Consider the following 25,646-nt stretch of genomic DNA (forward strand, 5'->3'; position numbering starts at 1 on the left):
TCCCCGTGCCGAGGACCCCACCATGCACACAGAGCAAATGCTCGGTGGCTGTCCGTTGTTTCATTTTTTTGAGACAGACATTTGAACATTAGCTTCCATTTATGCAGTGTAAATGGCAAGAGCAGTCCCAACTGAATACACAGAGCATCACCTCCACTTGACATATCTTAGCGAGGTGGCCCTTCTGTCCTCTTTGCAGAGACCCAGCCATCATACAAGTACCTAGAGAACTGGCTGGATTCCAGCCCAGATACCTCCTGCCTTTTGCTCATGCTCAGCCTCACAGGCTCATCTGGTGTGGTTTCCTAAGGAAAAGTATAGGAGATTGACTTGTTTGGTGGTTAATAAAAGATGAGTTGAGAGTGGAGAGCCTTTAAATTGTGATCCTGGCTCTATTTCTGTGCTTGCAGGTAACAATCATCCTTAACTATTATCCTTAATTATCATTGTTCTTCTTCCTGGTTTTCGCTGGTTGCAGAGAATCCATACTCCAGGCACTCCAGTGTCTCAGCACTGCCAAGCCTGTCTGCGCTTCAGGGTGTAGGTGGTCTGGGCTCTCTGCCTTCTACTCTTGTCCAGGGCACTCCGCCAAATGACTCCTGCTGTGGCTGCCACCCCTTCCACAAAACCTGCCCCTTAGGCCAATCCAGGACTGGTGACCTAGAGTTGGACCTGGGCTGTTCATGTCCATCCACTGCTACGTCAGAGCAACACCCACTGAAGAGTGATTTTGTAGGAGACACCCTTTGAAACCTTTCCTCTCCTGTCCTGAGAGCCAGGATAAAACCGTCAGCCCCACATCCTGAGGGCAAACCTTTCCTAAACCTGCTGCTAAGCTAGACACCTCCCTCTCTGAGAGGCAGGATGGCAGCTGTTGTTCTGGAGAACGGAGTCCTGAGCAGAAAACTCTCAGACTTCGGGCAGGTAAGCCTAGTGGTGTTCCACTGCTAGGAAGGAATTGGTTCCCCAGATGTGAAAGCAGTCTGAGAAATACTGGTATTTCCTAGTTTCCTAAGGCTACTACAAAATATGAATTTTTTTTAGAGGTGAGGGAAATGCCCAGGAAGTTTCAACCGATGAAACTATCCTTAACAAGTTGAGGATACAGAAGTTGGGGATCTAAGCTGCTATCAACATCTGTCTGTCTTTGGGTGGCTCATTGGTACCCTCTGCATATCTGCTTTACCTTCTGTACCCTGAGTGGGAAGGCTGGCCCTTAATCATCTGGGGTAGGAGTCCCTATCTCTCCAGGGGTATTTACTTAATCCTTTCTTCTGGGTATCGAAATGACAAGCTTGTAAGAAACTGTCCTCTTCTGACTTTCAGGAGATGATGTAGCGTGAAGAGAATTTTGGGGGACTTACTCAGATCCAAGGAGGGAGAAATTAAATAGTGAGGTAAATGAACAGGAGTTAGTCCAGAGCCTGAAACACCTTGGGGATTATGCTGGAGGTGGAGGGAATCCATTCCCTCAAGCGTTTGCTTGTCCTCCCCAGGGAGCTCTTGCAGAACTTGTTCTTTACTGTGATATTTGTACTTTCCCCGGGTTAGAAATCATGGTTTGTACACTGAGATTCAGACCCTGGAGGTAATGTGTCTGTGCAGGCAGCTGCCGCACACAATCCTAGGGAAAGCCACAGTCCCTAGAGAGCTGAGTAGTTCAGGACGTTATGAGAGAGTGGATGTCAAAGTCAGGATAATTAAATAGACAGCAGAAATCTGTAGTTGGCTGCATGCCCTAGAATAGGGAGATGCCTTTTCCAGCCTTTCCTCTGACAGGACTGAGGGCTGAGGGCTTCCTGGAGTCAGAGTATAGGTTGGTATGAGGGGCAAGCAGGTCAGTCCACAGATTCTGGCCCTCCCCTATTCTAAGCTCCTATATTGCTCATTGCACAGCCCCTTGGCCATATGGGGAGCTTCAGCCAGTATTCTGGGGTTGGCAAGTTAGGGGCAGGGGCATACCGCTTTATTTGTAAAACACTTAGGTGTTTGTGAATCCACAGATTGTCCCTAGCAATAAAAGGAACACTCGAAGAGGGTTCAAACATGTCCTGGTATCTGCTCAGCATCAGAAGCAGCACATTTTCCTTCAAACAATAAGAACACCCCTGTATTCTAGGATTAAGATGAAAGCAACTGGAAAATGCCTACAAGTCTCTTACTACATTTTCTAGAAATTTGAAACTGCCAACATGCATTTGGTCAAAACTGGTTAGTTTGCTCAACAGAATGAGTCACGAGGAGCAGGAAAGGCAGACGGCAAGGCAGATGCTGTGCTTGGTAAAGCTTGCTCATGGGAGATCCGCCACACACACAGTCAAGACACCAGGGTTGTCCTATTTAGGACTGAAAAGTCACTTGACTGGGATGAGGAGGTTGCCTGGCTGTAAAACTGAAGTGGGTTGCTGGGATATCTTAGTAGTTAAGGTGTCTTCTAGCTCCGTCAGTCTGCAAAAGAGACAAAGGTATGTGCTCTTAAAATTTTCAATTATGTTTATGTGTATGAGGAGGTGGAGCATGTGCCATGGAATGTACAGAAGTCAGAAGACAATTTGGAGAGTTACCTCTCATCTTTCACAGTGTGGGTCCTGGGTATTGAACTCAAGCCATCAGGCTTGACAAGCAGGTCCTTGTATCTACTGAGCTATCTTGCCAAGCCTCTTTACATCCCTTTAACACTTCTAACCCAGATAGATGGTACATATTTGATTTAGCTCTAATAAAAGGGACGTTGCAGGAAGGAGCCACAATTTGTTGAAAGCATATAATATGTCAAAGCTATACCTACCTAACAAGCATAAGCAGTCTGTGAGAGTGAGTGATTTAACATCTTCAGTCACTCAATAGAGTGTATGCCAGTCACAGTAGTATTTTTCTAAAGTAGGTATAAACCTACTTTAGTTCAGGGATAAATGATAAAGGAACTAACAGACTAAAAGAATCCTAGAGCTTCTTATAGAGACAAGTGTTGTGAAGAAAACTTAGGCAGAGGAGAGGGATCAGGGAGTTGCTCATAGCTAATCAGCAGGAGAGACAGGGCAGCCACTGCTCAAATCTAATCTGCTTCCTACAACCAAGCAAACACATTGCATTACTGGAACATTGCCTCCTGTGGGAAAATGCTGATGTGGACACATATGTCTGCACCTTGCCACACAGAGACTCATGGCTTAGGATGTTTGCATCTTGCTTTTAATAGTTCTTCAGTGTAGATGTAGATAAGGGGGTCGTGACCACACATGCAAATATGCCTGTCTTCTGTAAGCCTCAGATCACCAATATTGACCCTAAACCACTCTCAACAAAGCATATTGCTTGTAAATGTGATATATGATTATTTCCAGAGATAACGGAGATAACAGAAGGCATTTGCACTCACTCATATCTGAAGAGAACAGTCAGTGCTGGAGTATTGCTGAATGCATTGCTCAGTGATCAAAGTTCTTTACTCTCTGATTCCTCATTCTTTTCTCTGTGTAATTCCTTCCTAGAACATTTTGGAGATACTTTTGCTTGTCTGCCAATCCACATGCCTGTTAGAATCAAATAAGGTATGGCTTCCAAGCCAACAAAAATACACTATGAAAGAGATTTGCTCAAGGGCTCAAGATTGACTAGGTAAACCTTGAATTCAGATCCACCAAGGTCTACAGCACCTCACAAACTTCCCTGAGCTATCATGTAAAGTCCTCCATGCTTTGAAAAGAAGGAGCTGTTATGTCCATCAAGTGTGTGACTGGGAAGCAGAGTAATGGCGTTGAGAAAGCTGAACATGAGTTCAAGCCCAGGCTTTGTTATGCATTAGCTGGATTGCCTAGGACAAATCAATTGACTTTGTTGACTCTGTGTCTTCATTCTCAAAACATCAGCACCTGCCCCCATCTCTCACAGCTTTTGTGAGGACTGAATGGTCTGTTCCAGGTAAATTATGAAAAGAGTGGTAGCTGCTGCCAAAGACAACTTGTATTGAGAGTGAAATGACATGGTTTGGTTCCTGGAAATAAATGGATGTCCACTCAGGGGCAGACTAGGGCAGTGTCACTAATAACAGCAATGTAGAGCCATGTTACATCATAAATGTGAATTTGCAGGCAGCTGTGGGAAAAGGTACAATTTATGTACCTATTTATTATCAGTGGTTTTGAAATTTTCCATGGTTAAAATTTGTTAATGGTGATTTGGATGATGAAAGACATGGGAAAAACCCTGTTAGGACAGGATCATTGTGGAGCACCCAGAGCTAGATGCATGTAATGGCAGTGGGAACAACAGAACAGGACCTGGCTCTTAAGAATCATTTCTGGAGAAGATGACACTGGACAGGGTGATTGCTGGACACACAGGAAGGGAGTGGTGGAGGAGCCCACTGGGTTTCTATTACAAGAATCTTCAACTCTGACTTGCCCTAGTCTGAGGTGGCATGTGTTGACATGTTCCAAGAATGCCTCCTTTTTCTTGAAGGTCTACAAGACAATAGTGAACTAGAAACAGGGAATTCCTTTGTTGTTTCAAGGAAACCAGAAAGGACTGAGAGCTCAGTATTCTCTGCTGCAACAAATAGACCGAAATCAGACTTATCTGCACATGTCTGGCAGGCTGTAGAAGAGAGGGAGGCAGTACCAAAGCAGGCCATGGCTTATGGATAGCATGCTTAGTCTACAGAGCCAGTAAAACACTAACTTCAATACTAATTGTGGAATTGAGGGCCAGTTGCAGGAGACAGAGAGAGAGAGAGAGAGAGAGAGAGAGAGAGAGAGAGAGAGAGAGAGAGAGAGAGAGAGAGAGAGAGAGAATTCATGTGTATGCAGTTGTATAAATATATCTGAGCTAGAAGACAACTTTGAGCTTCATTTCTTTGGCACCTTCTATCTTATTTATTGAGACAGGTGTCTCAGTGGCCTGGAACTTGCCACACAGCTAACCTGGATGTCCAGGAAGCTCCAGGGATCCATCCATCTGGCTCCATCTCCCCAATCTTGGGATTAAAAATCACATGTCTGAGTTATCTCTTTTTTTTATTAGATATTTCATTTATTTGCATTTCAAATGTTATCCCCTTTCCTGCTTTTCCCTCAGGAAACCCTCTATCCCATCCTCCCTCACCCTGCTTCTATGAAAGTGCTCACCCACCCATCCACCCACTCTCGCCTCTCCACCTTCCCATTCCCCTACACTGGGGCATTGAGTCTTCTTGCTCTAAGAGCTTCTCCTCCCATTGATGTCCTACAAGGTCATCCTGTGTTACATAAGTGGCTGGAGCCATGGGTACTCTTTGGTTGGTGGTTTAGTTCCCGGAAGCTCTGAGGCATCTGGTTAGTTGATATTGTTGTTCTTCCTATTGGTTGCAAACCCCTTTAGCTCCTTCAGTCCTTTCTCTAACTCCTCTATTGGGGACCCTGTGCTCAGTCCAACTGTTGGCTGTGAGGTCTCCATGTGAGTTCTCTCTAAAGCCCAGTTCCTTAGCTTCTCTAAGCCTGAATCTTGCCATCAATGGAAGAGGGGGCTTGGTGCCCAATAAAACCCATTTTCCTCAACTGTTTTCAAAGTTAAATGAGATTGTCCAAATCAAGTGAGGACCTTGAATAAAATTAAAATCTTTTTTAAAAGTAATGTAGTATTTTTCTTTAAAAATATTTATTTACTTTATGTGTATATATATGTGCCCGACTGTGTGCAAGCAGGAGCCCATAGAGGTCAATGGAGGTTCTAGATCCTCTAGATCCCTGGAACTGTAGTTAGTGATGGTTGTTAGCCACTGTGTAGATATTAGGAATTGTACCAAGGTCCTTTGTAAGGGCAATAAGGCTCTTAATCATTGAGCCATCTCTTCAGCCCCTACACATTACTATTTTTAGAAGATAGATGATAATATAGTCCAGGTAAGGACAAATCTCTAATTTGTTTTGAAGCTTCCTATAATTCTAACTTGCTGATAAATTTGGTATTTCCAGATTCATTGTATAAGGTTCTGGGTGGAAAATATGAATTTTCTGAACTTAAATATTTTTGTCCTAAGAGTCTTCAGTGTTCTCAAGCTTATTATTCTGTGTCTCTGACTAGAATCTTCCTACCATTGCCTCCTGTTCCTGAGATGATGGAACATCCACACCACTAACTTAAACTAACTTGCTTACAAGAAAGTAATTGATCTTCACATTTTCTACTCCTTTTTGGGAACATGCTGTGCATTGGTGGGTACATACAGAATGTTGTGTATTATTTTAAAACTTAAGAAAATGTCTTGGCAAACCCTGGAATGACCACACATATTCTGGCTTAGTTTGTTCCCTTATTGAAGGCACCCATTGCCTGATAGCTTAGTATCTATGTGTTCTTGTGACTCATTTCAGCCATGAGCTATCACCTATTGCTGCACATGGGACAACTTGATGCTTCTTGCCAAAACACAAAAGGCCATTAACATGTGCAATAATAGTTTTATCATTTTACAAATAACCCTAATCTATTTAAACTTGTATTTTGTTTCTTTCCAACCCTTGGATATTATTTGGCCAGGGCTAATTCTTACTATTATTTTGAGGTAATGAGATAAATGAAGTATTGAGGACATGACTCAAGTGATCTGTTCAGAACAGTTCAGGTGGTAAATGGATGAGAGAGGATAGCACCCAGGTCTTGGATCCACAGCCTATTAAATGTTCCATTTTTAATGCTTTTTATATTTTGTTTCCCAATGTCTTTTTAAGGAGATTATTTTGCATCACTTGCTCTTCCTCTAAGAATCTCCTGGCTTCTTGTACATGTGTCTGATGGTCAGAATGTTAGCACTGAAAGGATGGGCACATTTACCATAATTCAGATTTATAACCTTTCAGATACTGGATAGGGTCTGGTATTGGGGCCCTCAAAAAATGTTGATTTTTGTCAGTGACTAGTGACATCAATGCATAATTTAAGGTTCTAGAAATTGAAAGCCAACTCAAAGTGACTCATCCTCTCATTGTCTTCAACTTACCTTTTTCTGATCGCACTGCCTTCTGTGTAAGATACATGTTGTTCACTGTATTTCAAAGCTTAACAAGCAGAAAAAGGTTATGCTCACCTCTTCTTGAAAGGTTTCAAGGGAATAATTGCTAAGCTGTGAAAAACATTTTAACAAAGTGATCTAATTATGTAGGAAACAAGTTACATTGAAGACAACTCCAATCAAAGCGGTGCTATATCTCTGATATTCTCACTCAAAGAGGAAGTTGGTGCACTGGCCAAGGTCCTGCGCTTATTTGAGGTAAGTATGTAATATAGTTTGATCACATTCAGCCTTCCTCTGATTTCTGCTTGATCTATTTCCTGTTCTTTACCCTTAACAGCCAACTTTGTTGACTTACCAGGACCACACCCTTAAAAAAAAACCAAACTCTCCTCTTCTACCAGCAACCATATGACAATAGTGCCTCAGCTAAGGATTTCTGGTCTACCTCCACTTTCTATGGTGTTGTTTTGTCTGGCTTGAGCTTGCACGGGTCTTGTGCCTGCTACCACAACTGTTTTGAGTTCATATGCATAATTGCACTGCTAGGACTGGAAAATACTGTTCTGCTTTAGACATCCATCTTTTGGCTCTTACAATTGTCCCAGTTCTTCTGCAATAACTCTGGAGCCTTGGAAGGAGGGATATGATACATATGACTCATTTAAGGTTGAGCATTCTAGTCCCCTTTTCTCCCAAACTTGACCACCATCTACCACAAACAGAAGTTTTTCTGATGAGAGTTGAGAGATACACTGATCTGTAGCCATTATAGTGATAAGTTATTAGGTATTGGTTTAATATTATGTCAATTTACCTGAATAAAAGTAGTAGGTTCCTACCCCCCCCCAAAGTCTATGACTTGCAGACATACCTTCACAAACACACCCAGATGTTTGGTTTCTAGGCAATTGTAAACACAATCAAACTGATAATGAAGATCAGCCATCATTAGATGACATTAGATATAATTAACATAATATCAATAACAGTGGCTTGGTGGTACTGTGTATAAAATCCAGAGTATTTCACAGGGCAGGCAAGTGCTATAATGTTGAGAGACACCTTCAGCTCTATGACTCCATTTTGGACATCAAAAACTCCTCTAGAAAATGGAGTGTATTTAAAATTTAAAACCTGATTTTCTAAAGTAGTGTTGGTAGTTGTGGGTAAATGAATGCCCAATAGCAAGCAGAGGCAGTGGGGGAGATTTAAAAAAGGTGTTTTCTGAGGTACAAACTGCTCCTGAAAAGGACAATTTTGTAAAATACTCCAATGCACCTACTTAGCCTTTGTATCAGGGAGTCACATGTTCTTGAGCAGTTGCCCCTTGGGACTGAGTTAGTTATAGATTAAATATTAATAACTGAAGACAATATAATAAACAAACCACAGCAGAAGTGGATGATGTGCACCTGAGGGGTGTGTGTGTGTGTGTGTGTGTGTCTGTGTGTGTGTCTGTGTATGTGTGCATGTGTGCATTCATGCATGCATGTATGAATGAACTCTCCATGAATTCTTTGATCTCAATTCCTTGGAGCTCTCACTGTACCCATCCTGCAGAGGATTAGTTGGTGGAAGGTTGTTATTAGTGTATATTGATTTTTCCCCCCAAACACCCTCAGCAGATATCATGGAAACTCCCCATCCTGACACGGTTTTTGTACCCTTACTAACAGTCTGATAGTCCTGGAGAGATGGCTCAGCGGTTAAGAGCACCAACTGCTCTTCCAGAAGTTATGAGTTCAATTCCCAGCAACCACATGGTGGCTCCCAACCATCTGAAGTGGGATCCAATGCCCTCTTCTGGTGTGTCTGAAGACAGTGATAGTGTACTCACACATGCATAAAATAAATATTTTTTTTTTTTTTTAAAAAAAGAAAGAGTCAAGTAATACTTCATGTCCTCCATAGACTTGGAGGACACAGTCCTCTTAGCCCATACAGACCAAGGTAATGATTGCAACAAAGGAATTTTTGTTAGGGTCACTATAACAAGTATAGGTGAGGTGTTAGTTACAGGAGCAGGAAAGTGGGAATGATTTTTAAAAAAGCAGTCAAGCGGCCACATCACTGACCTGTGTGACCCCATATGAGTGACAGCTCCCAAAACCTACATTCCTGGAGCTCTCTGCAAAACTTGCTGGCAATTCACTGGTGCAGGATACCAGTCTTTTTGCAACTCAGCAGGTCAGAGCACTTTCCCAGCACAGTTGATGCTATAAACCTGAGGAGGGCCTTTGAGATTCTTCTGAGTTTTCACTTTCCAGGTCCCGTGACTCTTTGTTTACCTCTATAGTTTCTGGAGCCTCCTGTTCCCTCTTAGATAGAATATTTCAGTTTGGAAAAACTGCCGTTCAGCAGCCTGACTTTGTGACACTGAAGAATAGAACCAAAGTGAAGAGTTTACTGGTTAGAACCAGAACTCTGTTGGTCCACCTGTAATCAAAATGGGCAGAAGAAAGCTTTTTACGCTGTTGGCTTAGTTTCTTGGTTGTTTCAAAGTGAAGGTCATGATAAGCCTATTATATAGTTTTTCCACACAAATCAAACCAAATAATTTGTGAAAACAGTTTATTGAGTAAGATCTCAATAAACACTTTATCAAAAATTATTTCTGTGTACTGTAGCCTAAAGAACTCTTAAATCCTTGGATATAGAAAAAATAGTGGCAGAATGAGGTTTATTTGATTTGAAAGGAAAAGACTTGGTATTCCCATACTTACCTATCTGAGGTTGTCTATGGAAGGAGACTTCTAGATAGTTTGTTAGTGTCAGAGACAAGACCACAATAAGTAGGAATATGGGGAATATACTTTATATCATTTACAAGTGATATCTTTAATATGGAGGGCTATGGGAGGCATTCCTTTCAGGTATCACTTCTGTTAAATTAGATCCCCAAAGGACAACATCAGAGTAAAAACTGTGCTATACTTCTCTTTTCTTAATAGAGACAGAAAGTAAAAGTCTGTATTCTCAATATTGGCCTGAGAGGGAAAAGCATTTCATATAGGGGTAGTCACTTATCTCCTGCAACTCTCTTATTAAATAGCCTTACAATGGCTCTAAGCTTAATGAGCAGTCCCAACCCTCAATACCTGTAACATGGCAGTCATACAACTGGATACTTAGCCAACTTCTACTAAATACTCAGAGGACTAAGGAGAGACTCACAGTGATGTGAAGTCTCTAGACTAGGATGCCAAGGATCAGACTAGACCACCTGCGTCCCTGATGCACGTGAACACTTTCTTGACTTGGCTCCTAGTAGGACATACTAAGGCAAGCTAGCCTCTCAGAGAAAGAAAGGTCTGTAGTACGTGGGTAGACTCTTCTTGGATTAGTCAGGATCTTGTACCTTCCATTCAACTTCATCACCACTACCCCATAAAGGAACCACTTTGCCTGTTCTTGGCCTTATAGACCTCAGCTAGTAACTACATCAGAATGCATACCAATGTAACCCATATTTACTTGTTTTTTGTTTTGTTTTTCCAGTAATTTATTTTTATTCACTTTGCATCATGATCACAGCCCCCCTCCCTCTTCTCTTCTCATTCCCACTTTTACAAATCCCTTCCCCTCATTAACCCCTCCCATTCTCCTCAGAGATAGGGAGTTCCTCCTTGGGTACCACTCCACCCGACATCAAGTCTCAGTAGGACTTGGCACATCCTCTCCCACTGAGGCCCAACCAGGCAGTCCAGGTAGGGGCAAGGGGATCCAATGGCTGGGAATAAGCAAAGAAACAGATCCACAAAACCCTGAGTCCTGAGGCCATCTCTGTCACTCTCCAGCAGATTCAACTAGACTCTTTAATTGGTGGCATCACAAGCGCTTCAGGATAAGCAGGTTACCATACCTGGAGAGGCACAGCTGGATATTGGTTCTGAATTTATACTCCACTTTCATGGATATGATTAAACTTTTAGAAACAATTGAAAGGAAACTGTCTACATTTGTTATACAGATTTTCTGTGCCCCTCCTTTGTCCAGGGAATATTCTCCTGACATTCCTCCACTGTTGGATGTAGATTCTGTTGTTAGCTCCTATACAGACAATGGAGTCACTGAAGTGAGCTAGTCAACCCTCCTCGGTGGCTATAGTACCTAGACTCCTTGTTAACAGGCAATAAAAATGGAGTTTTCATTGATATCATGCATTATGAAACCTGTTGTTACTTGCTTTATAGGAATTCATTGGATGATTGTGCTATAATCCATTTAACCATTCCCCTGTTGAGGGTGCTTAGTTAGTTTATAAAATTTGGTGAAAGACTTTTGAAATTTTTTTCTAAGTTAGATTTCCAGTATTATAACAAATGCGGCATGAACTGTTCTGTGGTTATTCCCAAAGCAAGGAGCTGGTACTGCTCCCCCCCTCCTCCTCCTCTTCTTCCCCCTTTTCTCCTCTTCTTACTCCTTCTCTTCTTCCACTTTTTCCTCCTCCTCTTCCTCTTCTTCTCCTTCCTCCTCTTCGTTTTCCTCTTCTTCCTCTTCCTCCTCCTTCTTTCTGCCTCTTCTTCCCCCCTCCTCCTTCCCCACCTTCTCTTCCTTCCTTTTCTCCTTTTGCTTTTTATTGGGATAGTGCCTCACTAGATAGCTTTAGCTGTCCTGGGATTCCTGTAGAGCAGGTTGGCTTCATACAGAGGCCTCCTGCCTCTACCTCCCTAGTGTGCCACCACTTCTGGAGAAAGTAGCTACTTCCAGGGATGTCTTATGGGTGGATGGTCAAGTTCCCTAAAGTGTGGTTTGCCTTCTGACATTTCTTCCACTGTGTACATACACACCTTCTCTCTTCTGTCTTTGTACCTTCTCAAATGGTTAGACAAGTACATGAACTCACGTTGGCTCTTGGCTTTGCTATATTCCTTTCTCTGTTTTTTGTTTGTTTTGTTTTGTTTTGTTTTGGCCATATACACAAACTTTCTTGCCATTATTTATTAACTTTTATCATGCAGTATATTTTGATCATGTTTCCCCATCCCTTATGCCTCCCAGATCCTCCCCACTTTGCTCTATACAACACAGACCTTGGCTGTCTTTTAAATTTCAACAGAAGTAAATAGGGGAGGGGATGTGACCCCAGGGAAGGTTCACAAATTCTCTTTCTTCCTAAGCCAAGAAACATGACCTTGCTTTTTGCTCTGCTTAGGAAATGACCTCTGTTTGCTGATAGAAGCTTCAGAGTTCCTGTTGTCTCTCTGGCCCTCCCTCTGCAGGATTTCTCTGTCATGCTTGGGGCTTTGATGTTTCTCACACCAGGCCTGGGTTCTCTCTGTCTGCAGATCAGGATATAGCTCTCAGCTACTGTCCCAGCATATACGGTCATGCTTCCTGCTATGATAGTATTAGACTAAACCTCTGAAACTGTAAGCAAGCTTCTAGTTTAAATGCTTTCTTTCATAAGAGTGGTATTGACCATGTCTCTTCGTAGTAATACAACTGACTAAGACCCACACTCATAAACGCATGTACAGAATCATTTAAGGAAAGCTGGGGCCTCAGGGGACACAGAAAAGAATTGGCAGAAAGAGAGCATGTGTCAGGTTCATTATTCTGTTCCTGTACCCAGAGATTCTGGTTCTTTTGTGTTTGATGTCATATTAATGATGATGGAAATAGTCAACATTTTAAGATAAGAGCTTACTGTATCCCTGAAAGAGAGGGCAGTGTTTACAAAAGAACAATGACTTTGCAGTGAAACATGTGCTTTCTCCCTCTGTTCTTCACAGCAAAGCTTTCTCATCTATGATTTTATTGTTTCTCTTCCTTAATTTTCTCAAAGACCAAAGAGAAGGGCCTGTAAATGACCTTCATGGGTGGCATTTGAGAGGAGGAGCTATCACTATTGTAGTGACATATGTTCTCCTCAGCATCTTATCGCTTATAACTGGGCATATACTGCTTTAACCACAAAAAGGGTGAATTTCATTTTTAAGTTTTAGATCTATTCAAGTTATTGCATCTGCAGGACACGTTTTGTCCATTTGAATGTTAGTATTTGTTTAGTTATGACTACACAACGTGTCCTGGTTTTCTACTTAATGAACACTAGCATGGCTGTACTGGTGGAATCAGTCTTAGTGAACAGCATGTGAGTTGTGAAGCATTTTTAAAATTTGGGAGCCCACGTAAGTGATTCTATATGCAGATATGTGTGTGTGTGTGTGTGTGTGTGTGTGTGTGTGTGTGTGTGTGTGTGTGTTAGTCATTGTTATTTGGTGTGAAGAGACACCATGATTAATTCAACTCTCATAAAAGAAAGCATTTAGTTAGAAGCTTGCAAACAGTTTCAGAGGTTTAGTCTAATACCATCATGGCAGGGAACATGGCAGCATATGCTGGATCAGTAGCTGAGAGCCACATCATGAAATGAAGGCCAAGAGGGAGAACCTGGGCCTGATATCAGCTTTTGAAACATCAAAGCCCACATCCTGTGACATATTACTTCCAACAAAGCCACACCCACTACAACAAGGCCTCACCTCCTTAACCTTCTAATCCTTTCAAACAGCTCCATTCTCTGATAACTAAACATTCAAATATATGAGTCTGTGGGGCTGTTCTGATTCAAACCACTACAGTGTGTTAGGAGCCATGTGAGCTAAACTATCACCATCTAAAAACATTGAAGTTGAGAAGCTGTAGTAAGCAACCCATGCTTTTGTGTTTTTTATGACATTTATAAAGCAGATCACAACTCTTTAATGTGACTATGGAAACAAGTATTTTGATTTGTCAGGCAAGCTTCTCTGTTTGGAAAATTGCATAATGACTGCAAGCTGACTTCTTTATGTTGGAGTTCAGTGTGTTTTCTTAGAGTTCGCAAAGTCCAACATTTGCTTTTTAGTCAATTTCTGCCTCTGAATCAATAAGTACCTAAATTTTGAAAGACTCACCAATATTAGAAGTAGATCACAAAAAGGGAAAAATTGCTAATAATAATAATGACAGGTAAAGATGTTTATTCTTATCAGCAATTGAATAAGAGGTTCAATAATTAATTATTAACTATTTTTATATATCAGGTTAAGAAGACAAACAACATTGGGAATCCTGAGAGTTGGTACTGGTGAAGAATATAGGTTCTCTCATGGAGGGTAGAACAGATGATGTAGCCCCTTTGAGAGCAGTGGGGTAAGATACAGAAACTTTAAGGGAGGCCCCAAGCCATTTAATGGGGCAAGTCAGCTAGATAATCAGGGACAAGCATGCAGACAATGCCAGCCATTGTTTCTAGTGGCAAAACATATGAGGCAACTCGCTTGCCAGTCACTAAAACACTGTTTATAGAAATCAAGGCACATCCAGATAATGTACTCTAGCAAGTGCTGAGAAACCATAAGCCAAATGATTGGCTGGCAGATTGAGTCTGCGGGTAAAGGCATTTTCTGCCAAGTCTGATGACTTGTTTTTATCTCTCAGATCCACAGATATGCTAGGTATGACTGATGTCATGTAAGAAGTATTTGTTCATCTCTCTAGCCTTGCTATAGTATTTTATTCAAAGAAGAAACTCTTAGGGAGATTTTTGTGTGTGTGCTTGTTCCTTCTTAGGAATTCTGAGTTCTTACTCAGTTGCACAGTGTTTAAAAAAAAAAAAAAGAGGATGAAACAGGACCTACTGACCCCCTTTTAATTTTGTTATCTACAAATTCATCTTATAGTCCTTGTAGTTTTGATCTTTGAGGTCATTACATGAAGTATCAGTATGTGACTCTTCCTGACACTGTCACACTTGGTTCCATAGTTACCCCCACCATCATAGGGAACTTCAGAAGCAAATTCTCGACGACAGGACTTAGTGGTTCTGTCAGGTCTACAAGAATTAGTCTCAATATGGATGACAAATTGATCATGCTAATACAGTGAGATCGGGTTGTCTGTCTGCTCAAAACTTCATAAAGACTCCTATAAATTTCAGAATCAAGGCCAGACTCATTCAAATAATTTGCCTAGCTGTCTTTCACCTTTGTGGCTATTCTGACTTATCAGACTTCTTTTATTACTTCTTCTAGGCCAATCCCACCCACCATCCCCATGGAGTCTCTATGTCTATTAACTCCTTTAGGATGTGCATATGATTGGTTTTTTTTTTAAGGAGACCACATGTGGAGATCCTCTTAAATACTAGACTGTATCCTAATACTACCCCAGTACAGCTCATCCATTTCATCTGTCCTGTCTTGTACTTATTTTTATCCCCTGTCACTATGAAATAATACATAACTTAAGTAATTGCCTTTTACAGCTGCTGTCTTTATTACCTCAACTTAAATGTAAACTTTAAATAGAAAAAAATCTAGATCTGTTTTGTTCATCTTTAGAATGATTGACATTTAGGGAATATTACATATATATTTATATAGGTTACATATGTATGTGTACATGTATTTTTATATATAATACAAATAATATATCTTATATAGTTATATAACAAAGATAATATTAATAGTAGTTCTATGCATTATGTTGCACCCATCAGAGTGTATGTATGTGTTAATTTGTCCAGGACCCCCCAAAAGCTCTTGGAACAGGTATTAACGAGACCACCCATGTGTAGATGGGGAAACTGAGGGATCTAGAAGCATGAAAATAAAATGTCTAATATTTCATAGATGATATAGGTCAAGCTTATGAATGCAGAGCTTGTGCCCTGGGAATCATATTCAAGCAAAACAATGTTGTGTCTATATTATTTATTGAGCTTCTATGGCATTTCATTGGGTAGAAGGAAGGTTTTCCCATGCTGTATCTTTACAACTATTGTCTTAGACATTTGATCCAAACCCAAGCCTTACACAGGCAACTCTAGGCTGTTATTAGATTTCCATGTGATTAAGTTTGGAGGCACTTGACTCATCCCTCTTATCTCTTGTCATTTGGAGCTTAGTTTTGCAGAAAGTAAAACAGCATCTAAATATTTAAGGGCTTCCTTCTACTCATGTTTGTTTTTTTAGACCCTGCTCCTCAGCTCTGGTTGGCTGTCTTATGTTCTGACTCTCTATTTGGACTGTGGTACTAATGACTACCAGTCCCTCACATCTAATTTTCTCTTTTAGGAGAATGATATCAACCTGACACACATTGAATCCAGACCTTCTCGTTTAAACAAAGACGAGTATGAGTTTTTCACCTATCTAGACAAACGTAGCAAGCCTGTCCTGGGCAGCATCATCAAGAGCCTGAGGAATGACATTGGTGCCACTGTCCATGAGCTTTCCCGAGATAAGGAAAAGAACACAGGTGAGAGTCTGAAGAATCTCGTGACCTAAACAATACCACACTGTCTTCATTTAATAATAGCATTCATGACAACTTCAACGTGGGCATAATGGAGAGGGCCTAAGATGAGGACCCAGACAAAAGCTTAGCATATCATAGGTACATAAGGTTACCTCTTTCCCCCTTCCTCAGTGTAGCTGTTTCTTAAGCTCACTGAATATGTTAAAGAGGCAAGATATTGTGTAACCCAGAGTGATCTCAAACTCATTAAGTAACTGAGGTCTCTCTTGAACTTCTGATCCTTTTGCTGGTGCTAAGATGAAATACAGTGACTAAAAACATCTCGTGGAGAAAATATTTATTTTACCTTATTGTTCCAGGTAACTGTCCAACATTGTGGAGGAAGTTAAGGTGACAGAAGCACGAAGCAATTAGTTACATAGTGTGCAGTCAAGAACAGAGAGAAAATAAGTGCACGTATGCCTAGTGATTAGCTCACTTTATCAACTCTTATACAAACCAGGATCCAAACCTAGGGGATGATGCCACCCACTTTTAGGATGGGTTTCTCCACATCAGTTAACAAAACTAGAACAATCTCTCCCCCAAAGACACTGGCCAACCTGATCTAGACAATTCATCAGTGAGACTCTTTCCCAAGTGAGTGAAGTTGATAATTAACCATCATATTCAGTGTGGTTTCTAGATGAATGTAAATTGAAAACAAGATGCTCTATTATCTCTACCTCAATCAAAGAGCTTTCCCTGAATTCTTATAACATGCCAAAATTTCATTGTCACCTTCTGTCCATATATCTTGCTCTTCCGCTGGATCACTTATCTCTTTTACTCACATCTATAATATGTGGCACATAGTAACCATTGAGGATTGAACAACTAATATAGGCACTGTATTAAAAAAGTGTTTCACATTCCACTTACAGTAAGACTTATAGGTACGACTTGGAGCTAAACTATAGGTATAGACTTGGAGCTGGATCAGTTTGGGTCAAGTCATTCCTTCAGTTTCTGACTTTGAAATCCCGTTCTTTGTGCTTTCCTAGAGCTTTTGTTATGAATAAGATCATAGCACATATGCATCCTGGCTTCATGTCTAGCATATTGTAGGGACTGACTCAATGGCAATATGAGGTTGTTACACTTAGGTGTAGCCTACAAAGAATATGGACAAGCAAGATGCTTGATTGCTTTTTATTTTAGGATGAAAGGTGTATTCATATGAACTATTTTAAATAGAATTCACTTTTAATTTTAGAGAAAAGTGAAAAAATGTACAGAGAATTTTTCTCTATTGTATTTTCTTTGTTACCAATCTGCATTAATACAGAACATTTTAAAAAAAAATAATTGATGGGCCGGTAGTGACTTATTTTTAGGAAGTAAGGTCCACATTCGAAACCTGCTTTGTGTTGTCGAGTTTTATTTGTTTTAACAATGTATGGTGCTCTGTGTCTGCTACCACCATGACATACAATATAGTGCCAGTGTCTTAAAACTGCCTGGGCTGTCCACCCCTCCCTCATACCTCCTTTCTCTTATTTACAGTCTTGTAGTTTTGCCTTTTCCAGAAGCAACATTTTAGATTTTATATATCATTTTGACTTTATATATCAGTTCACTTTTACTCTTGAGTAATATTTCAATGTATTAACTTAATAACCCCAGATTGCCTATCCACCTGTTTTAATGACATCTTGGTTGACTCCAATTTGGGATTATTATGAACAAACATTATCATAAACATTCCTGTATAGGTTTTTGTGTGGGCATGTTTTCAGTGCAGTTTGGGGGATACTTAAGAGCATGCTTGTTACGATGAACCCAATTTCAATGAACTCTTTTTTCTACCTCAGAATCTAAAGTAGCTTTCCCAAACACCAGGTGCTCTGTGTCAAGAACACACTGTGGCTGGATTAGTCTACAGGTACAGATACTAAGCATTAGTAAGATATAAGAAACAAGTCCTGGTGTTCTGCTGTATAGAAAGAAGGATGGTTCCATGTACCAATAATGTGCTCTAGTCTTTAAAGTAAAGAATAGGAGAAACATTTTTAAACATTTGACCAAGTGATCAATGCTTGAGGAGGATAAGTAGGATTACTCCAGTCTGAACATTATATAGTTTACATATGTATGAAAATATTACGAATTCTCCACCCACTCCTTCCTCTCTTTGTTAAGGTATCCTTAAGCTTGACACAGAATCGGTACAGTTCTTACGTGCTAGTGAAAAGTAATTTATAAAATTTTCACTTAAGAAGCAGAACTTCTTTAAAAGAAGACAAGATGCCTCTTGCAGAACAGGCAACAGAAACATCTCCTGAAAGGCAGTTCCAAGACTCTTCAGGATGTCTTCTCTATCCTAGCCTCTCAGATACATCTCTGACAAGAAGCCCCATCTCTGAATTGCCCTTGCCAGAGTAGTCATATAGGGTCAGGTCTCAGGAGGGACCTTTGTAATTCCTCTTATTCAGACTTCTTTGCCTCCTCCATCTTCTTTCCAGGCTGATGGCTGTTCTCTCCTGTTTTTCAGTCCACCTGCTCCCAACATGAACTTCCGGTCCTCTGGACAAAGAAAGGGCCTGTTGGGTCCTGAGGCAAGCTCTGCCTCTGGTTGGAGCAGGTGGAGTCTGGGCCAGCTGGGCTCTGGAATCAGAAATCAAAGCAACTGACAGGCAGGCAGGCAGGCAGGCAGGCGCCACTTGGAGAGCTAGGAAGATGTATGTAGGCCAGCTGGAAGGCTGCAGCCTGAGCTGGAAGCTCCAAAAGGAGGTTCTTGGAGAGGATCTAGAGAACTAATTAAGAGCCCAGTTTCTTAAGTCAAAACATAGCACAGTTGGTGTGACTTTGGACAAATTGCTGAGGCTGACGATCTCAATCTGCATCCAGCAGAAGAAACAAGAGTTCCTGGCATTATGGGGCTAATGAAATCACATCAGCAGGCCCTGGAAATAGAGCAAAGGTTGTCGAGGGGCTTCCTAAATGTTCTATATTCTTGCCATTATTATCTGTTATAAGAAAAGATACAACTACTGGAGTTCCAGCAATCCAGCTTGTACAAATACGTTCTTCACAGATTTTAAAAGTGGGAATATGATCTTGGATGTCATGCGGCCCTACTGACTCCTAAATTTTGCATCGTGCAAATAGAGGTTGTGACTTGCCTTTAAGGCAGGGTGAAGTCTGTATAGTCATGAGCCACAGTATGTTAGGTACCAACTGATCTATGCCAGATACTGTGTTAGGAGCTGGAGAAAAATTAATAAATCAAGTGCTTGTTCCTAAGTAGCTCACAGTCTGGCAAAGGGCACAAGACACCCAGGTAGACACAGAAAAGGGACTGTTGTTAGAAGGGGACTAATGTTGTATCATGTAACTCTCAAGATGTAGCAGTGAGAAAGTTAAAAAAAAAAAAAAAAAGCTAATGTTTTGCTACAGAGGTACCCTGCAACCACTGCCTAAGTTTCTTAGAGACTAAAAGTTGTGCAAGCTGAGTGCCTTAGGGGGCTGCTCACCTCCTTGCTCAGATGGCAGGATGTTTGAAGAAAGTGTGTGTGTGTAGGGGGGATGTAGGTGAAATGGGGGTGGCAATTTTATGTAGCAAAGAAGAAGTAGCCAGTACTATTTGAAACGTGTTTTATGATCCTACTGTTTTGTGACCCCTACTTTTTGGAGCAGCTGGTCACTCACCCATAGGGCTATTCCCACCTAGACTGAACTTATCTGTGACTCAACAGCTGCTAGGGATGTGGCAGATGCTGAGGTGATGCCTGCTGAGAGAGACTGGCCCTCAGGACTCCAATAGTAGATTTGTGGAGAGGAGTCTGGGTCCGGAAGTAGGGATTTTGAAAGAAAAGCAAGCATGGCTCTGTATAGTCGCTCCTCTGTCAGCCTCACTCGGGGAATGAGGAGAGGAAGAAAGCTTAGGAGTAGATCCGAACCTTTGATTCTTTCTCAGGACAAAATGCTCTTTTTAATGAGGGGCTCAGATCTCAGGGGCAAGTCTGACAGCAGGTTCAAGTGAGAGACCTGAACCCCTCAGATCAATTAAGCTAAACCACTTTGCACTCTGGTCTCTAAAGCATTCAAACAGTGGCGTGGGTGATAGAAAATGAAAGTTTCTCGGTTTCTTAATTGCTAATGTGCCCCACCCAAAACAGCTTGGGGGAAGGTTAATTATGGTGACAGGTTAAAGAAACCCCAACCTCCTCAAATGCCTACTGGAGAAGCTGATGGGAACTTAATAGGATTTTAATCCAGAGAGCCTTTTGAATACTTAGTCTATTCTCCTGCCGCCTTCTCTCCTGATGACTTCAAATCCTTCTTCAACCCAACATGAAAGAGCATTAATATTGGCCATCGATCCATCTACTAATCCGTTTACTTTCCCTTTGAGTCTTCTGCATGACATTGCATTTAGTGGGGGGTGGAAAATACCTACATGGAGAGAGACTGCAGCCAGGGATAGCAGACACCAACACAGTGTCTTAGGTAGTTGGAGGTTAGGGGCATGACCTTTTGAGAGACTTTCCTCTTTGTAGATGTTTCTTAAAAGCAAATGGACACTCTTTATACTTTCTCCAAATGGGGATTGATTAACTTAATACTGTGTGGAAACAGTAAACCCAGATTCCCATTACTTTGTATTATATTTCGACTGATATCTGTCTGTCTGTCTGTCTGTCTATCTATCTATCTATCTATCTATCTATATATATATCTATTAATCATCTATCCATTCACCTGTTTTCCCATCAGTCTACATATGTACATACGTATACACACACACACACACACACACACACACACACACACATATATACACATCTATCTTTACATCTATTTATCCACCCACCCATTGTTTATCTATTTATCTATCTTCTATTATCTATCTACTTATCTATCTATCTGTCTGTCTGTCTGTCTGTCTCTATACTATTGCTTATTTATCTGTCTAGCATAGAGTTAAGATTATTGATAGAAGACAAAAGAATCATTATTACACACATTTCTTCCCTCTTAGCTCAATCCCCTATAGGTTTCTCTTTTCTTCTTCACTATTGCTGCTCTGCAGAGCCATACTGAGTAAGACAGATGTTTTACATTCATTTAGGATTTCTGTGATCAGTGATAGGATCCCATAAAAGGCTCTGACCTGCCCCTCCCAAGACTTGGCAAAGTGGTGCACATGTGTGCACGCCTATTTGCTTTTAAGATGAGAACACTTTTCAAAGGAGTCATGGTTCCTAAGAGTCTTTAGCAGAAAGCTGCTTAAGGCTGAGTGGTCCAGATGGTTGCAGTTTCTTCAGTCTCACCACCTGCATCTTTATTTTTTTCTACTGCTTTCTCTGTCTATGTATTCTGTTTCTAACTTCTCCTTCCCCTGTCAATTAAAACTTTCCCTCATACATTTAGCTTTGCCCTGTGTATGGCTTTCACAGACACAACTGTAGACTCTCATGGTCCTATATCTTTGGATTTGTGGAAAATCATGGTTGTATGACTTAAAAAATTATTTTAAGTCTTTGTTTAGATGCTCCCTGGATGTATTGATATTGCTAAAAGTCCTGGCAGCTAGGGAGATGGCTCCTATGTCTTCAGACTGCCCCCATTAAAACAAGCTGGCCCAATCTGGGAGGGTAAGCACATTCTGGAGGAGAGGAGGAATTCTGGGACTCGACGCAGAGCCACATTATGCTGTTGATATTCTGCTTGCTTCCCCAATTTTGTCAGTAATTCATTGGCAAAGAAAAGTCTGAACAAATGCCCTGATGAAGCTGTCCGGTTGGTCAGGTCACTGAGTCCAAGCTAAACTGATAAACTAATAAACTAAGAGCATAAACCGATGAGTAGGAGAAGAGTTCCCCATTTGTATTCCAAATCCAACTCTTAGAATTCTTTCTCATTTTACTTGTCTACTTGATCTTCCCTATAGATAGAGTAACCAGAGAACATTATTCATGTTTTCAGTATTAGGTAATGAGGGAGAGGTGAAGTTGGGAGGCAGAATGGTTTTGCATTCTTCATCATTCCGGTTTAATACATGATTGGTAGCCATTCCGCCAAATTGCTTGCTCTCCTTGAGCCTCTTGCGTCTCATTTGAAACATGAAGACATTTAGTGCTAATGTGATTGTGTGGGTTACATGATATAATTTTGATAGAGGCCAACACACAGGGCCTATGTTGTCAGTAAACTTAACATGTGCATCTTTTAACAGGATACACAATGATTTTCACAGGTGTTCAAGTCCAGAGCCCCCAAACTCACATTCTCTGTTAAATAGAGTGCAGTACCACATGCTATTTGGGCTAAGACTAAGATGGTGAAAGTTAGAAGGAACAGACAGAGAACATTTTTTCGCCATGTGATGGTTCCAAAATGATTGTAATTAAATGCCAACTTGTCTCATAGTGACCCAAAAAGAACAATAATTTAGAGGATCCTTTTTAGAAGGGGGAACAGAATACACATGGAAGGAGTTGCAGACACAAAGTATGGAGCAAAGACTGAAGGAAGGACAATCCAGAGACTGCCCCACCTGGGGATCCTTCCCATATACAATCACCAAACCCAGACACTATTGTGGATGCCAGCAAGTGCTGGCTGACAGAAACTTGGTATAGCTGTCTCTTGAGAGGCTCTGCCAGTGCCTGACTAATACAGAAGTGTATGTTCACAGCCATCCATTGAACTGAACACAGGGTCCCCAATGAAGGATCTAGAGAAAGGACCCAAGGAGCTGAAGGGGTTAGAAGCCTCATAGGAGGAACAACAATATGCACTAACCAGTACCATCAGAGTTCCCAGGGACTAAATCGCTTACCAAAGAGTACACATGGTGTGATTCATGGCTCCAGCTGCATATGTAGCAGAGGATGGCCTAGTTGGTCATCAATGCGAGGAGAGGCCCTTAGTCCTGTGAAGGCTCTATGGCCCAGTGTAGGGGAATGCTAGGGCCAGGAAGTTGGTTGGTGAGCAGTGCGAGGGGGAAGGGAACAGAGCTTTCTTTTTTTTTCTTTTTTTCAGAGGGGAAACCAGGAAAGGGAATATCATTTAAAATGTAAATAAAGAAAATATCTAACTAAAAAAAAAAATGTTCCACAGAAAAAAAAAATAAAGGTCAAGAGCCAGTACTTGCTTCTCTACTTTCTACGTGGCCACTGTCCCCTTTCAATGGGCCGTCCCGCCAGCCTTTTCTCCTTCATTTGTGAGACATAACTAAGACCCTCTCTGCTGTTTCCTATATGTCATGGGCAAGGCCGTGCAAGAGGCTCTGATCTGGGGGGGGGGGCTAAATGATTGAGATGAACTTGATCGAGATGAATAGGACCCTAGCCTCTGACACTTATGGGGCTCAATAGCGAGATAACTCTGTCATCCATAACTTCAGCCAACATCAGGTTATATGTTACCACCAGCACCATGGGTGTGGATACAGGATAGCAATGCAGAGAGAGGGAATTGGTGGCAGCCCTCCCCACATTAGGGTTGACTTTCCCCATCAGTCAAGAACAACCTTCATGTGTAGGGTTTTGTGGTGGCCCTGCAAATACATTTCTATTTCCAAGCCTTTGGGTGTGTAGCTGTGCCACTTGGCTGTGTTTAGTTGGACATAGTAGGGGCAAGAGAGCCAGCAAGCTGGAGTTTCTTCTTCCACCTTTTTCTCCACTTTCCTTCTTCCTTCTATTCTTCATTCCTTTTCTCCAGGTTTTCCTCCTTCCTTCCTCTTCCCTTTTCTACCAATTCTGACTACACTCGTTACCCAAGTGATGTCTTTCTAGGGAATATTTTGACCATCTTTGATATCTTCACATCATTCGATACCCTTATCTCTGGTTCCTTACCATTTTATATATTGTATGAATATTTCTTCTTAAAAGCCCACCTATTGCTATTTGCTTCCCTTTAGTACTGTTCTTCCTAAACTTGGGTTGGTCTTCCCACTCTTTTCTCTTTCATTCACAATTACCTTCTGACTTTACTTCATTCATGCCATTTCAGGAGGGAAAGAAAATGTGGCGCCCACCCTGGTGTGGAGTCGTTGCTGTATGATGTGACATATGGTAGTGATGGGGGGAGATGGTATTTCTAAGGAGTATCCTTTGATGTGCTCAGTCTTTGGTTCAACAGGTGAGAGGAGAGGAAGACTTGGGGTTAGATAAGGCATTACAAGTATTATGTTTGACCCGATATAGACAAGTTGACCATAACTCAAGCTGTGAGTGATATATCAACTGATCTCAGATCCTATAAAGTAGTTAGAAGGCAGAATTGGATGTTATGGGGATATAGTGGGTAACCTGTCACTGTATACTTGTAAGAGACATGCAGTATCTTTGAGGCTGTAGAGAAAGATGGTTCATAGTTTAGAACACATATTACTCTTTCTGAGCATGGGAGTTGGGTGTCCAGCACTGATCATAACTTCCTGTAACTTCATCTCTAAGGGACCCCAATGATCTGGCCTCTTCTGGCTCCAGCACTCACATGCATGTGCCTTTCCTGGTTAAAAATAAAGTAAATATTAAAAAATGGAGACACATGGCCCATTGGAAGGGTCAGTGGGAGGGTAGCTTGAGTTTAGGCCCTACAGTAAAGGGCCCTACAGATTTTTATTTATTTATAATTTCAACGTTTCACTGAAATTCCTAGTCTTCCCTCATTTCTATTTCTGATTCTAAGAAGCGGGTTAGTAAACAGAGGCTGTATGCTTTTCCAGGATTCCATCACTTCGGACACTGCTCTGTCCAGGATGCAAGGGGGTAGGGAGGTAGCTTAAAGCTTTGGCTCCTTTACTCACGCCAAGACCTTGCTGATGGCTTTTCCTTCTCTAGAAACAGACATAGAAGTTCTTTAAAGGAAGAATAAGACCCTGGAGGTCTTTACCTGCAAGATCGGGTAGCTGCGCCTTCTCCCTTTGCAATAGCTCCTGGAATTCACACAGTAGCTCTTCAGTACTAGGCTGGGGGCCATGGCCTCAGAGGAGACACAGGGGAGCCTGAAGTTGGGGTGAAAACAGCCTTCTGTTCTGGGTCTCTGTATCAGAGGATTTATTGCTCTTCCTGAGACAGCCTGGCCACCATCCTGGGTGCCTTGTTGACTCAGCCCCGGGGCTGGTGAACATCTGATGGAGGGTGAGAGTTAGATTGGGATCTGTCTGCCTTGAACTACTGTGGCTTTAATGGACTCGCACTGACCCACGAAGCAGGAAGTCGGCTCTTGGGAGCCTTTTCTTTGGGAGCACTCTGGTGCCAGCGGTCTCTTGACGTCTGGGTAGAACAGTTGACCCTGACTTAATGGGACCACAACGTGGGTGTCCAGGGGCCTGCTCTCCTGCAGGCTGCTTCCTTTGGAGCCAAATCAATATTTATTAATGATCTGCACCCCCTCCCGGGTGCCACTG

At 41.6% G+C, this 25,646-nt stretch overlaps 1 protein-coding gene across 1 annotated transcript in view; it reads left to right on the forward strand.

Annotated features, from left to right (window-relative positions):
• Positions 1-645: 645 nt before the first annotated feature.
• Positions 646-25,646, forward strand: part of Pah (phenylalanine hydroxylase) — a 62,071-nt gene continuing 37,070 nt past the window's right edge. Inside the window, exons 1-3 of the mRNA XM_031349947.1 lie at positions 646-924; positions 7,139-7,246; positions 16,057-16,240. Coding sequence (XP_031205807.1) covers positions 865-924; positions 7,139-7,246; positions 16,057-16,240 — 352 coding nt within the window. The 5' untranslated portion in view covers positions 646-864. The remainder of the gene's footprint in view (positions 925-7,138; positions 7,247-16,056; positions 16,241-25,646) is intronic.

This window comes from Mastomys coucha, unplaced genomic scaffold (assembly GCF_008632895.1).
Source record: "Mastomys coucha isolate ucsf_1 unplaced genomic scaffold, UCSF_Mcou_1 pScaffold4, whole genome shotgun sequence".
Lineage (NCBI taxonomy): Eukaryota > Metazoa > Chordata > Mammalia > Rodentia > Muridae > Mastomys > Mastomys coucha.